This window comes from Somniosus microcephalus, unplaced genomic scaffold, assembly GCF_052327205.1.
Source record: "Somniosus microcephalus isolate GS21.2 unplaced genomic scaffold, FLI_Smic_1.0 unresolved_chr1, whole genome shotgun sequence".
Classification (NCBI taxonomy): Eukaryota; Metazoa; Chordata; class Chondrichthyes; order Squaliformes; family Somniosidae; genus Somniosus; species Somniosus microcephalus.
The window spans coordinates 173,769,537-173,785,460 of NW_028225179.1; the positions used below are offsets into that span (position 1 = coordinate 173,769,537).

At 46.8% G+C, this 15,924-nt stretch overlaps 1 protein-coding gene across 1 annotated transcript in view; it reads left to right on the plus strand.

The window, feature by feature from the left end:
- The window catches only part of LOC147096586 (NACHT, LRR and PYD domains-containing protein 3-like), a 193,048-nt gene that overhangs the window by 72,873 nt on the left and 104,251 nt on the right, over positions 1-15,924 (plus strand). The window contains exon 3 of the mRNA XM_085973844.1: positions 6,881-7,047. Within this exon, the coding sequence (XP_085829970.1) occupies positions 6,881-7,047 (167 nt within the window). The remainder of the gene's footprint in view (positions 1-6,880; positions 7,048-15,924) is intronic.

The window sequence follows — 15,924 nt, forward strand, 5'->3', positions numbered from 1 at the left end:
ATCTGCGGAAGGATGTTCTTGCCATGGAAAGAGTGCAACGGCGATTCACCAGGCTGATACCTGGAATGGCGGGAATGACCTACGAAGAGAGATTAAATAGTTTGGGCTTGTACTCACTGGAGTTTAGAAGATTGAGAGGGGATCTCATCGAAACATATAAAATTATGGCAGGCCTGGACAGGCTGAATTCAGAGAGAATGTTTCCAATGGCCGGGGAGCACAGAACCAGGGGCCACAGTCTAAAAATAGCGGGCAAATCATTTAAAACAGAGATGAGGAAGAATTTCTTCACTCAAAGAGTGGTGAGCCTATGGAATTCCCTGCCACAGAGGGCTGTGAAGGCTAATTCAATAAATATTTTCAAGAGAGAATTGGATATATTTCTGAAGGCTAAGGGGATTAAGGGTTACGGAGAAAAGGCGGGGACGGGGTACTGAACAGTAAGATCAGCTATGATCTCAGACGAAGATCAGCCATGATCTCATTGAATGGCGGAGCAGGCTCGAAGGGCCGAATGGCCTACTCCTGTTCCTATCTCTATGTATGTATCTATGTATACCTGGTATTGGGGACTGTAAGGTGGAGAGAGACAGTGACTGAGGATCACAGTCACAGGTGGAGGGAGCCCCTGAGTACTGGAACTGTCCAATAGATACCTGGTATTGGGGGCTGTAAGGTGGAGAGAGACAGTGACTCAGAGGATCGCAGTCACAGGTGGAGGGAGCCCCCGAGTACTGGAACTGTCCAATAGATACCTGGTATTGGGGACTGTAAGGTGGAGAGAGACAGTGACTCAGAGGATCACAGTCACAGGTGGAGGGAGCCCCTGAGTACTGGAACTGTCCAATAGATACCTGGTATTGGGGACTGTAAGGTGGAGAGAGACAGTGACTCAGGATCACAGTCACAGGTGGAGGGAGCCCCTGAGTACTGGAACTGTCCAATAGATACCTGGTATTGGGGACTGTAAGGTGGAGAGAGACAGTGACTGAGGATCACAGTCACAGGTGGAGGGAGCCCCTGAGTACTGGAACTGTCCAATAGATACCTGGTATTGGGGACTGTAAGGTGGAGAGAGACAGTGACTCAGGATCGCAGTCACAGGTGGAGGGAGCCCCTGAGTACTGGAACTGTCCAATAGATACCTGGTATTGGGGACTGTAAGGTGGAGAGAGACAGTGACTGAGGATCACAGTCACAGGTGGAGGGAGCCCCTGAGTACTGGAACTGTCCAATAGATACCTGGTATTGGGGGCTGTAAGGTGGAGAGAGACAGTGACTCAGAGGGTCACAGTCACAGGTGGAGGAAGCCCCTGAGTACTGGAACTGTCCAATAGATACCTGGTATTGGGGACTGTAAGGTGGAGAGAGACAGTGACTGAGGATCACAGTCACAGGTGGAGGAAGCCCCTGAGTACTGGAACTGTCCAATAGATACCTGGTATTGGGGACTGTAAGGTGGAGAGAGACAGTGACTGAGGATCACAGTCACAGGTGGAGGGAGCCCCTGAGTACTGGAACTGTCCAATAGATACCTGGTATTGGGGACTGTAAGGTGGATAGAGACAGTGACTCAGGATCACAGTCACAGGTGGAGGGAGCCCCTGAGTACTGGAACTGTCCAATAGATACCTGGTATTGGGGATTGTAAGGTGGAGAGAGACAGTGACTCAGGATCACAGTCACAGGTGGAGGAAGCCCCTGAGTACTGGAACTGTCCAATAGATACCTGGTATTGGAGACTGTAAGGTGGAGAGAGACAGTGACTGAGGGTCACAGTCACAGGTGGAGGAAGCCCCTGAGTACTGGAACTGTCCAATAGATACCTGGTATTGGGGACTGTAAGGTGGAGAGAGACAGTGACTCAGAGGATCACAGTCACAGGTGGAGGGAGCCCCTGAGTACTGGAACTGTCCAATAAATACCTGGTATTGGGGACTGTAAGGTGGAGAGAGACAGTGACTCAGAGGATCACAGTCACAGGTGGAGGGAGCCCCTGAGTACTGGAACTGTCCAATAGATACCTGGTATTGGAGACTGTAAGCTGGAGAGAGACAGTGACTCAGAGGATCACAGTCACAGGTGGAGGGAGCCCCTGAGTACTGGAACTGTCCAATAGATACCTAGTATTGGGGACTGTAACCTGGATAGAGACAGTGATTCAGAGGGTCACAGTCACAGGTGGCAGGATCCCCTGAGTACCAGAACTGTCCAATAGATACCTGGTATTGGAGACTGTAAGGTGGAGAGAGACAGTGACTCAGAGGATCACAGTCACAGGTGGAGGGAGCCCCTGAGTACTGGAACTGTCCAATAGATACCTGGTATTGGGGACTGTAAGGTGGAGAGAGACAGTGACTCAGAGGATCACAGTCACAGGTGGAGGGAGCCCCTGAGTACTGGAACTGTCCAATAGATACCTGGTATTGGGGACTGTAAGGTGGAGAGAGACAGTGACTCAGAGGATCACAGTCACAGGTGGAGGGAGCCCCTGAGTACTGGAACTGTCCAATAGATACCTGGTATTGGAGACTGTAAGCTGGAGAGAGACAGTGACTCAGAGGATCACAGTCACAGGTGGAGGGCACCCCTGAGTACTGGAACTATCCACCTGAGCAGGACCTGAATGGATAGTTACCTCCCTGTTGTCAGTGGGAAGAACATCCTTGACCCGTGTGACCACCTCTGGGAAGGAAAGGAAAGCAGACAATTGCCATGGTTGGAGCCAGTAACACGGATAGAAATACCTCTATAGAGGGACTATTAAGACTGAGGCACAAAACTAAGAAACCAGGCCTCAAGCTGTTGATCTCCGGATTGTTTACCACTGGGCTTCTTAAGGCGGGAAATATGAGGCTGGTCAATTTGCGGCTGAGGGCTGGAGCAGGAGGGAAGTGTTCACGTTCTTGGGGCACTAGAGTGTGTTCAGTTGGAAGGGCCGGGACGGCTGTGACCTTTACCGACCAACAATAATGGTTCTACAGAAAAGGTGAATGGAGCAGTTGGGGGGTATCGGGGGATGTGACTGGAGATTGGGAAATATCGGGATCTGAGACTAGAGGAAAGAGAATCTGAAGTAGGTGGAGTTAAAGTTGTGTTTATAAAAAGAAGAAACGGTGACAAGTCAACATTTCAAGTGTTGGAGCTAGTGTTGAGTGTTGTGTGTATGAGTGAACAAATCATTCCAAACATTCAGAAACATGAGAGATGTGATCTAGTATCTATAAGACGGGGCCTTGTTTTTCACAGGACTCAGAGGGAGATGTTTCTGGTGGTAACATTTTGAGGGAAGAGCAACAAATTTGTGGACGCCAGTATCAATAAAGAATTCTATGACAATCCAAGAACAACAAGAACAAACTGGCGTTTATATAACCCCTTTAATGTTGAAAAACCTCTCTAGGTGCTTCACAGGAGGGTTACCAATCAGAATTTGAAACCGAGTCACAAGGTGATATTAGGACAGGTAAAGTTTAAGGAACATCTGAAAGGAGGAGAGCGAGAGAGAGAGGCGGAGAGGTTTAGAAGGTAATGTGTTCCAGGGAGCAATGCTAAGATGGAATCCGTATGTACACAGTTCAGCAATAGGAAGGGAGATAGCCCAATTCTCAGTGGATTTTACAGGTCAGCGAGCTGTGGAGGTGAGATAGAGGTGGGACTGGGGAAACTAGTTCTGACGGATGCAATTTTGGGGAGATACAAAATATTTCCTAAACTTTCTAAAAATGATGGTGGAAGTGAAGTTTTGATGTACTAGAGGAGGATGTGGGGCACAGTTAGAGATCACTGTAGAGAAGTATTTGGATCTGAGTAAAATAGCCGAGGTGGAGAAGTCACTGGGCTCAGAGATAATGCACCCCAGACTGTTAGAGGAAGTCAGAGAGGAGATAGGAGGGACTGACCACAGCATTTCAACCCAGGTTTAATATCAGACTGTTAGAGGGAGTCAGAGAGGTGATAGGAGGGACTGAGCACAGCATTTCAACACAGGTTAAATATCAGACTGTTAAAGGAAGTCAGAGAGGAGATAGGAGGGACTGAGCACAGCATTTCAACCCAGGTTTAATATCAGACTGTTAGAGGAAGTCAGAGAGGTGATAGGAGGGACTGAGCACAGCATTTCAACCCAGGTTTAATATCAGACTGTTAGAGGAAGTCAGAGAGGTGATAGGAGGGACTGAGCACAGCATTTCAACCCAGGTTTAATATCAGACTGTTAGAGGAAGTCAGAGAGGTGATAGGAGGGACTGAGCACAGCATTTCAACCCAGGTTTAATATCAGACTGTTAGAGGGAGTCAGAGAGGAGATAGGAGGGACTGAGCACAGCATTTCAACCCAGGTTTAATATCAGACTGTTAGAGGAAGTCAGAGAGGAGATAGGAGGGACTGAGCACAGCATTTCAACCCAGGTTTAATATCAGACTGTTAGAGGAAGTCAGAGAGGAGATAGGAGGGACTGAGCACAGCATTTCAACCCAGGTTTAATATCAGACTGTTAGAGGAAGTCAGAGAGGTGATAGGAGGGACTGAGCACAGCATTTCAACCCAGGTTTAATATCAGACTGTTAGAGGAAGTCAGAGAGGTGATAGGAGGGACTGACCACAGCATTTCAACCCAGGTTTAATATCAGACTGTTAGAGGAAGTCAGAGAGGTGATAGGAGGGACTGAGCACAGCATTTCAACCCAGGTTTAATATCAGACTGTTAGAGGAAGTCAGAGCGGTGATAGGAGGGACTGACCACAGCATTTCAACCCAGGTTTAATATCAGACTGTTAGAGGAAGTCAGAGAGGTGATAGGAGGGACTGAGCACAGCATTTCAACCCAGGTTTAATATCAGACTGTTAGAGGGAGTCAGAGAGGAGATAGGAGGGACTGAGCACAGCATTTCAACCCAGGTTTAATATCAGACTGTTAGAGGGAGTCAGAGAGGTGATAGGAGGGACTGAGCACAGCATTTCAACCCAGGTTTAATATCAGACTGTTAGAGGAAGTCAGAGAGGTGATAGGAGGGACTGAGCACAGCATTTCAACCCAGGTTTAATATCAGACTGTTAGAGGGAGTCAGAGAGGTGATAGGAGGGACTGAGCACAGCATTTCAACCCAGGTTTAATATCAGACTGTTAGAGGAAGTCAGAGAGGTGATAGGAGGGACTGAGCACAGCATTTCAACCCAGGTTTAATATCAGACTGTTAGAGGAAGTCAGAGAGGTGATAGGAGGGACTGAGCACAGCATTTCAACCCAGGTTTAATATCAGACTGTTAGAGGGAGTCAGAGAGGTGATAGGAGGGACTGAGCACAGCATTTCAACCCAGGTTTAATATCAAAAATATACAGGTGGGCTGAAGGAGCCCAAGTGATGTTTCTGTTCTAATGTGGAGAGAGGATTAACCTGGTAACCAGAGACCATTGTGTAGAAACCCCACCAAATCTGTTAATCCAGGTTGAATTAGCGAGCATTTAGCGAGAAAGAGGATAATGAGGGGAGGCTGGAACGGATTAGCTGCAGAAAAGTCGTATATGACAATTTTACGAACAGTGACGGACAGGTAAAGACCCTTTGGTCCATCCAGACTTTCCCAGGCAATTGCGATACTTTGTCATACTTTGTTCTAGTTATCCCAAACCAAACCATGGGTGAGGTGAAAAAAAACAGGTAAAAACACAGGTCAATTTGGGGGATTTAAATAGGGGAAATTCCTCTCCGACCCATCTAGGCGATTGAAACTAGTCCAGCAGATCAATCTTGCACTGAATTCCCGGAAGTGTCTTCCTGTTGTAAGAGGTGATGTCCACACCAAACAGGAACAGGTCCAGCTCTCGCCTGAAGGAATTCACCGAGTCAGTGTCCACCACATGAGAAGGTATCCTGTTCCAGAGGTCGACTATTCTCTGGGAAAAGAACCACCTCCTGACATCTAACTTAAATTTGGCCTTTCACAACTTAAAATGGTGACCTCTCCGTAAGCTATGTCATTGGAACAAACTGTTAAATGGAACACAATCGATTCCCTTCATCATCTTATAAACCTCAATCAGATCACCGCTTAGTCTTTGCTTCTCTAAAGTGTAGAGTCCACATTCTTAGCCTATCTTGATAGCTAAATTGCTTTATACTGGGAATTAGTGTAATGTCCCTCCTCTGCATCAGTTTCAAAGCCTCAATACCACCCACCTTATGTGGGGACCATAACTGGACACAGTATTCCAAGTGAAGCCGTTACCAAGGTCTTGTACTAGGACAGAATAGGTTGTCTTATACCCTACTGTCCTATGAATGCACCCCAATATCCCCTTTGTTCTAGCTATCACTTCACGGCATTGCTCCTGTACCTTTAGAGATGTATACACCAGAATACCCGGATCTTCCTTTCTCCCCCTTATTTAATGCCATGAAGGGTGTATGAATGTTGAGCACTCGCACTGCCCACAGGCATAACACGGCACTTATCCAAGCTAAACAGCATTTGCCAGTCATGTGCCCAATCTCCCAACACATTAAGATGCAGTTTTGTGGAGCCGTGACTATACAGGTTGATGGAATGTTGTACATGTGGTGTATGTGGGTTATCAGAAGGTGTTTGATAATGTGGCTCACCAGAAGGTGTTTGATAATGTGGCTCACCAGAAGGTGTTTGATAATGTGGCTCACCGGAAGGTGTTTGATAATGTGGCTCACCAGGTGTTTGATAATGTGGCTCACCAGAAGGTGTTTGATAATGTGGCTCACCGGAAGGTGTTTGATAATGTGGCTCACCGGAAGGTGTTTGATAATGTGGCTCACAGGAAGCTGTAGCCGTTTGGTATACGATGACATGTAGCTGCCTGGGTAGAAAGTGGATAATGTGTTTAGTTTTCTCCATTTGTGTTCACAGATCCGAACTCTACAATCACTGAGTTCTTGACAAAGTGTGACGATTACCAGCTGTTCCGGTTCACGAAATTCTACCGGGACAGACTGGAACAGGCGATTGAAGGAGGGGTGGACGGAGTCAGCTTGTTGTTAACATACGAGAGGCATTTCAGTGGACAAGAACATCGGGTAAGTGGGAGGGGCACTGAATGAGTCTGGATTATCCAAACATCACAGAACTGACAGGATATCAGATCTTAGAATCACAGAATGTTACCGAAGAGAAATTGTCAAATAGGAACTAAATAGATAAAACTGAAAATATTGTGAATCTGAAACAATGATATGAAGAGGTGAAAATACCCAGCGGATCGGTCCGTATCTGTACAAAGGACAGGGGAACGGTTCGGGTATAACTCGTTGTGGACTGAAAACAAAGGGAACAGTTTTAGTGGGACTGGGAAAAGGAGAGGCCAGAGGCAACAGACAGGAATTACAGGGAACGTCGTGAGTTTACTGACCTGGAAACTACTTAAAGTAAATGAAGGAAATGAGACATGACAAAAATCATCTGTGGAGTAAATGAGAGGCTTTTCAAGAACAAAAACACAATGGTTAAAATGTCTGAGACACGAACAGGAAAACTAACCCCCCAAAGAATGAGGATTGAAAACCCGACGCTGTGCAGGTTTTTCCTCCCCCTGCATCACCGGGAGTCAATTCCAACTTTGACAGAGACTCAATACTGGCGGTAGAACCTGTCGAGGAGCGTCACTCCCCGGGACAGCACTTCAGGAAATTACAGCAAGCAGCCTGTACTGTTCTGTCAGTTACCTGTAATGGAACAGAACTAAATGGAAATGATAATCGGGCAGGGTGTATAATGGACGGTCGACCTGCTACCAACTTTCCCAGTCGATAATCTAGGACATTTACTCTCATCCCAACCTCCTGCTCACTGCCCATTACTGTTAATATCCCACCTAGTCTAATCCCAACCTCCTGCTCATTACCAATTACTGTTAATATCCCACCTAGTCTAATCGCAACCTCCTGCTCACTGCCCATTACTGTTAATATCCCACCTAGTCTAATCCCAACCTCCTGCTCACTACCCATTACTGTTAATATCCCACCTAGTCTAATCCCAACCTCCTGCTCACTGCCCATTACTGTTAATATCCCATCTAGTCTAATCCCAACCTCCTGCTCACTACCCATTACTGTTAATATCCCACCTAGTCTAATCCCAACCTCCTGCTCACTGCCCATTACTGTTAATATCTCACCTAGTCTAATCCCAACATCCTGCTCACTGCCCATTACTGTTAATATCCCACCGAGTCTAATCCCAACCTCCTGCTCACTGCCCATTACTGTTAATATCCCACCTAGTCTAATCCCAACCTCCTGCTCACTCCCCATTACTGTTAATATCCCACCTAGTCTAATCCCAACCTCCTGCTCACTGCCCATTACTGTTAATATCCCATCTAGTCTAATCCCAACCTCCTGCTCACTGCCCATTACCGTTAATATCCCACCTAGTCTAATACCAACCTCCTGCTCACTGCCCATTACTGTTAATATCCCCCCTAGTCTAATCCCAACCTCCTGCTCACTACCCATTACTGTTAATATCCCACCTAGTCTAATCCCAACCTCCTGCTCACTGCCCATTACTGTTAATATCTCACCTAGTCTAATCCCAACATCCTGCTCACTGCCCATTACTGTTAATATCCCACCGAGTCTAATCCCGACCTCCTGCTCACTGCCCATTACCGTTAATATCCCACCTAGTCTAATCCCAACCTCCTGCTCACTGCCCATTACTGTTAATATCCCACCTAGTCTAATCCCAGCCTCCTGCTCACTGCCCATTACTGTTAATATCCCACCTAGTCTAATCCCAACCCCCTGCTCACTGCCCATTACCGTTAATATCCCACCTAGTCTAATCCCAACCTCCTGCTCACTGCCCATTACTGTTAATATCCCACCTAGTCTAATCCCAACCTCCTGCTCACTCCCCATTACTGTTAATATCCCACCTAGTCTAATCCCAACCTCCTGCTCACTACCCATTACTGTTAATATCCCACCAATCTAATCCCAACCTCCTGCTCACTGCCCATTACCGTTAATATCCCACCTAGTCTAATCCCAACCTCCTGCTCACTGTCCATTACTGTTAATATCCCACCTAGGCGAATCCCAACCTCCTGCTCACTGCCCATTACTGTTAATATCCCACCTAGTCTAATCCCAACCTCCTGCTCACTGTCCATTACTGTTAATATCCCACCTAGGCGAATCCCAACCTCCTGCTCACTGCCCATTACTGTTAATATCTCACCTAGTCTAATCCCAACCTCCTGCTCACTGCCCATTACTGTTAATATCCCACCAAGTCTAATCCCAACCTCCTGCTCACTGCCCAGTACTGTTAATATCCCACCTAGTCTAATCCCAACCTCCTGCTCACTGCCCAGTACTGTTAATATCCCACCTAGTCTAATCCCAACCTCCTGCTCAGTGCCAATTACCGTTAATATCCCACCTAGTCTAATCCCAACCTCCTGCTCACTGCCCATTACTGTTAATATCCCACCAATCTAATCCCAACCTCCTGCTCACTGCCCATTACTGTTAATATCCCACCTAGTCTAATCCCAACCTCCTGCTCACTGCCCATTACTGTTAATATCCCACCTAGTCTAATCCCAACCTCCTGCTTACTGCCCATTACCGTTAATACCCCACCTAGTCTAATCCCAACCTCCTGCTCACTGCCCATTACTGTTAATATCCCACCTAGGCGAATCCCAACCTCGTGCTCACTGCCCATTACTGTTAATATCTCACCTAGTCTAATCCCAACCTCCTGCTCACTGCCCATTACTGTTAATATCCCACCAAGTCTAATCCCAACCTCCTGCTCACTGCCCAGTACTGTTAATATCCCACCTAGTCTAATCCCAACCTCCTGCTCAGTGCCAATTACCGTTAATATCCCACCTAGTCTAATCCCAACCTCCTGCTCACTGCCCATTACTGTTAATATCCCACCAATCTAATCCCAACCTACTGCTCACCACCCATTACTGTTAATATCCCACCTAGTCTAATCCCAACCTCCTGCTTACTGCCCATTACCGTTAATACCCCACCTAGTCTAATCCCAACCTCCTGCTCACTGCCCATTACTGTTAATATCCCACCTAGTCTAATCCCAACCTCCTGCTCACTGCCCATTACTGTTAATATCCCACCTAGTCTAATCCCAACCTCCTGCTCACTCCCCATTACTGTTAATATCCCACCTAGTCTAATCCCAACCTCCTGCTCACTACCCATTACTGTTAATATCCCACCAATCTAATCCCAACCTCCTGCTCACTGCCCATTACTATTAATATCCCACCTAGTCTAATCCCAACCTCCTGCTCACTGCCCATTACTATTAATATCCCACCTAGTCTAATCCCAACCTCCTGCTCACTACCCATTACCGTTAATATCCCACCTAGTCTAATCCAAACCTCCTGCTCACTGCCCATTACTGTTAATATCCCACCTAGTCTAATCCCAACCTCCTGCTCACTACCCATTACCGTTAATATCCCACCTCGTCGAATCCCAACCTCCTGCTCACTGCCCATTACTGTTAATATCTCACCTAGTCTAATCCCAACCTCCTGCTCACTGCCCATTACTGTTAATATCCCACCTAGTCTAATCCCAACCTCCTGCTCACTACCCATTACTGTTAATATCTCACCTAGTCTAATCCCAACCTCCTGCTCACTACCCATTACTGTTAATATCTCACCTAGTCTAATCCCAACCTCCTGCTCACTGCCCATTACTATTAATATCCCACCTAGTCTAATCCCAACCTCCTGCTCACTGCCCATTACTGTTAATATCCCACCTAGTCTAATCCCAACCTCCTGCTCACTACCCATTACTGTTAATATCTCACCTAGTCTAATCCCAACCTCCTGCTCACTACCCATTACCGTTAATATCCCACCTCGTCGAATCCCAACCTCCTGCTCACTGCCCATTACTGTTAATATCCCACCTAGTCTAATCCCATCCTCCTGCTCACTACCCATTACTGTTAATATCTCACCTAGTCTAATCCCAACCTCCTGCTCACTACCCATTACTGTTAATATCTCACCTAGTCTAATCCCAACCTCCTGCTCACTACCCATTACCGTTAATATCCCACCTCGTCGAATCCCAACCTCCTGCTCACTGCCCATTACTGTTAATATCCCACCTAGTCTAATCCCATCCTCCTGCTCACTGCCCAGTACTGTTAATATCCTACCTAGTCTAATCCCAACCTCCTGCTCACTACCCATTACTGTTAATATCCCACCTAGTCTAATCCCAACCTCCTGCTCACTACCCATTACCGTTAATATCCCACCTAGTCTAATCCAAACCTCCTGCTCACTGCCCATTACTGTTAATATCCCACCTAGTCTAATCCCAACCTCCTGCTCACTGCCCATTACTGTTAATATCCCACCTAGTCTAATCCCAACCTCCTGCTCACTGCCCATTACTGTTAATATCCCACCTAGTCTAATCCCAACCTCCTGCTCACTACCCATTACTGTTAATATCCCACCGAGTCTAATCCCAACCTCCTGCTCACTGCCCATTACTGTTAATAACCCACCTAGTCTAATCCCAACCTCCTGCTCACTGCCCATTACTGTTAATAACCCACCTAGTCTAATCCCAACCTCCTGCTCACTGCCCATTACTGTTAATATCCCACCTAGTCTAATCCCAACCTCCTGCTCACTGCCCATTACTGTTAATATCCCACCTAGTCTAATCCCAACCTCCTCACTGCCCATTACTGTTAATATCCCACCTAGTCTAATCCCAACCTCCTGCTCACTGCCCATTACTGTTAATATCCCACCTAGTCTAATCCCAACCTCCTGCTCACTGCCCATTACCGTTAATATCCCACCTAGTCTAATCCCAACCTCCTGCTCACTGCCCATTACCGTTAATATCCCACCTCGTCGAATCCCAACCTCCTGCTCACTGCCCATTACTGTTAATATCCCACCTAGTCTAATCCCAACCTCCTGCTCACTACCCATTACCGTTAATATCCCACCTAGTCTAATCCCAACCTCCTGCTCACTGCCCATTACTGTTAATATCCCACCTAGTCTAATCCCAACCTCCTGCTCACTACCCATTACTGTTAATATCCCACCTAGTCTAATCCCAACCTCCTGCTCACTACCCATTACCGTTAATATCCCACCTCGTCGAATCCCAACCTCCTGCTCACTGCCCATTACTGTTAATATCCCACCTAGTCTAATCCCAACCTCCTGCTCACTGCCCATTACTGTTAATATCTCACCTAGTCTAATCCCAACCTCCTGCTCACTGCCCAGTACTGTTAATATCCCACCTAGTCTAATCCCAACCTCCTGCTCACTGCCCAGTACTGTTAATATCCCACCTAGTCTAATCTCAACCTCCTGCTCACTGCCCATTACTGTTAATATCCCACCTAGTCTAATCCCAACCTCCTGCTCACTGCCCAGTACTGTTAATATCCCACCTAGTCTAATCCCAACCTCCTGCTCACTACCCATTACTGTTAATATCCCACCTAGTCTAATCCCAACCTCCTGCTCACTACCCATTACTGTTAATATCTCACCTAGTCTAATCCCAACCTCCTGCTCACTGCCCATTACTGTTAATATCCCACCTAGTCTAATCCCAACCTCCTGCTCACTACCCATTACTGTTAATATCCCACCTAGTCTAATCCCAACCTCCTGCTCACTCCCCATTACCGTTAATATCCCACCTAGTCTAATCCAAACCTCCTGCTCACTGCCCATTACTGTTAATATCCCACCTAGTCTAATCCCAACCTCCTGCTCACTGCCCATTACTGTTAATATCCCACCTAGTCTAATCCAAACCTCCTGCTCACTGCCCATTACTGTTAATATCCCACCTAGTCTAATCCCAACCTCCTGCTCACTACCCATTACTGTTAATATCTCACCTAGTCTAATCCCAACCTCCTGCTCACTCCCCATTACCGTTAATATCCCACCTAGTTTAATCCCAACCTCCTGCTCACTACCCATTACCGTTAATATCCCACCTAGTCTAATCCAAACCTCCTGGTCACTACCCATTACCGTTAATATCCCACCTAGTCTAATCCCAACCTCCTGCTCACTGCCCATTACTGTTAATATCTCACCTAGTCTAATCCCAACCTCCTGCTCACTGCCCATTACTGTTAATATCCACTTAGGCTAATCCCAACCTCCTGCTCACTCCCCATTTCTGTTAATATCCCACCGAATCTAATCCCAACCTCCTGCTCACTGCCCATTACTGTTAATATCCCACCTAGTCTAATCCCAACCTCCTGCTCACTGTCCATTACTGTTAATATCCCACCTCGTCTAATCCCAACCTCCTGCTCACTGCCCATTACTGTTAATATCCCACCTAGTCTTATCCCAACCTCCTGCTCACTGCCCATTACCGTTAATATCCCACCTAGTCTAATCCCAACCTCCTGCTCACTACCCATTACTGTTAATATCCCACCTAGTCTAATCCCAACCTCCTGCTCACTGCCCATTACCGTTAATATCCCACCTAGTCTAATCCCAACCTCCTGCTCACTGCCCATTACCGTTAATATCCCACTTAGTCTAATCCCAACCTCCTGCTCACTACCCATTACCGTTAATATCCCACCTAGTCTAATCCCAACCTCCTGCTCACTACCATTACTGTTAATATCCCACCTAGTCTAATCCCAACCTCCTGCTCACTGCCCATTACTGTTAATATCCCACCTAGTCTAATCCCAACCTCCTGCTCACTACCCATTACCGTTAATATCCCACCTAGTCTAATCCCAACCTCCTGCTCACTGCCCATTACTGTTAATATCCCACCTAGTCTAATCCCAACCTCCTGCTCACTGCCCATTACTGTTAATATCCCACCTAGTCTAATCCCAACCTGCTACTCACTGCCCATTACTGTTAATATCCCACCTGGTCTAATCCCAACCTCCTGCTCACTGCCCATTACTGTTAATATCCCACCTAGTCTAATCCCAACCTCCTGCTCACTACCCATTACTGTTAATATCCCACCTAGTCTAATCCCAACCTCCTGCTCACTGCCCATTACTGTTAATATCCCACCTAGTCTAATCCCAACCTCCTGCTCACTGTCCATTACTGTTAATATCCCACCTAGTCTAATCCCAACCTCCTGCTCACTGCCTATTACGGTTAATATCCCACCTAGTCTAATCCCAACCTCCTGCTCACTGCCCATTACTGTTAATATCCACCTAGGCTAATCCCAACCTCCTGCTCACTGCCCATTACTGTTAATATCCCACCTAGTCTAATCCCAACCTCCTGCTCACTGCCCATTACTGTTAATATCCCACCTAGTCTAATCCCAACCTCCTGCTCACTGCCCATTACTGTTAATATCCCACCTAGTCTAATCCCAACCTCCTGCTCACTGCCCATTACTGTTAATATCCCACCTAGTCTAATCCCAACCTCCTGCTCACTGCCTATTACGGTTAATATCCCACCTAGTCTAATCCCAACCTCCTGCTCACTCCCCATTACCGTTAATATCCCACCTAGTCTAATCCCAACCTCCTGCTCACTGCCCATTACTGTTAATATCCCACCTAGTCTAATCCCAACCTCCTGCTCACTGCCCATTACTGTTAATATCCACCTAGGCTAATCCCAACCTCCTGCTCACTGCCCATTACTGTTAATATCCCACCTAGTCTAATCCCAACCTCCTGCTCACTGTCCATTACTGTTAATATCCCACCTAGTCTAATCCCAACCTCCTGCTCACTGCCCATTACTGTTAATATCCCACCTAGTCTAATCCCAACCTCCTGCTCACTGCCCATTACCGTTAATATCCCACCTAGTCTAATCCCAACCTCCTGCTCACTGCCCATTACTGTTAATATCCCACCTAGTCTAATCCCAACCTCCTGCTCACTGCCCATTACTGTTAATATCCCACCTAGTCTAATCCCAACCTCCTGCTCACTGCCCATTACTGTTAATATCCCACCTCGTGTAATCCCAACCTCCTGCTCACTGCCCATTACTGTTAATATCCCACCTAGTCTAATCCCAACCTCCTGCTCACTACCCATTACTGTTAATATCCCACCTAGTCTAATCCCACCTCCTGCTCACTACCCATTACTGTTAATATCCCACCTAGTCTAATCCCAACCTCCTGCTCACTGCCCATTACTGTTAATATCCCACCTAGTCTAATCCCAACCTCCTGCTCACTGCCCATTACTGTTAATATCCCACCTAGTGTAATCCCAACCTCCTGCTCACTGCCCATTACTGTTAATATCCCACCTAGTCTAATCCCAACCTCCTGCTCACTGCCCATTACTGTTAATATCCCACCAAGTCTAATCCCAACCTCCTGCTCACTGCCCATTACTGTTAATGTCCCACCTAGTCTAATCCCAACCTCCTGCTCACTGCCCATTACTGTTAATATCCCACCAATCTAATCCCAACCTCCTGCTCACTGCCCATTACTGGTAATATCCCACCTAGTCTAATCCCAACCTCCTGCTCACTGCCCATTACCGTTAATATCCCACCTAGTCTAATCCCAACCTCCTGCTCACTGCCCATTACCGTTAATATCCCACCTAGTGTAACCCCAGTCTCCTGCTCACTGCCCATTGCTGTTAATATCCCACCTAGTCTATTCCCAACCTCCTGCTCACTGCCCATTACTGTTAATATCCCACCTAGTCTATTCCCAACCTCCTGCTCACCACCCATTACTGTTGATATCCCACCTTGTCAAATTCCAACCTCCTGTTGACCGCATTAGGTTAGCATCCCAATTAGTCCAGGTGTAATCTTCTGTTCACTCCCCATTCTCCAGCATTAATTTCTATCCACGCAGCAAAAGAAATAGATTTTATTTTTTAAAAAA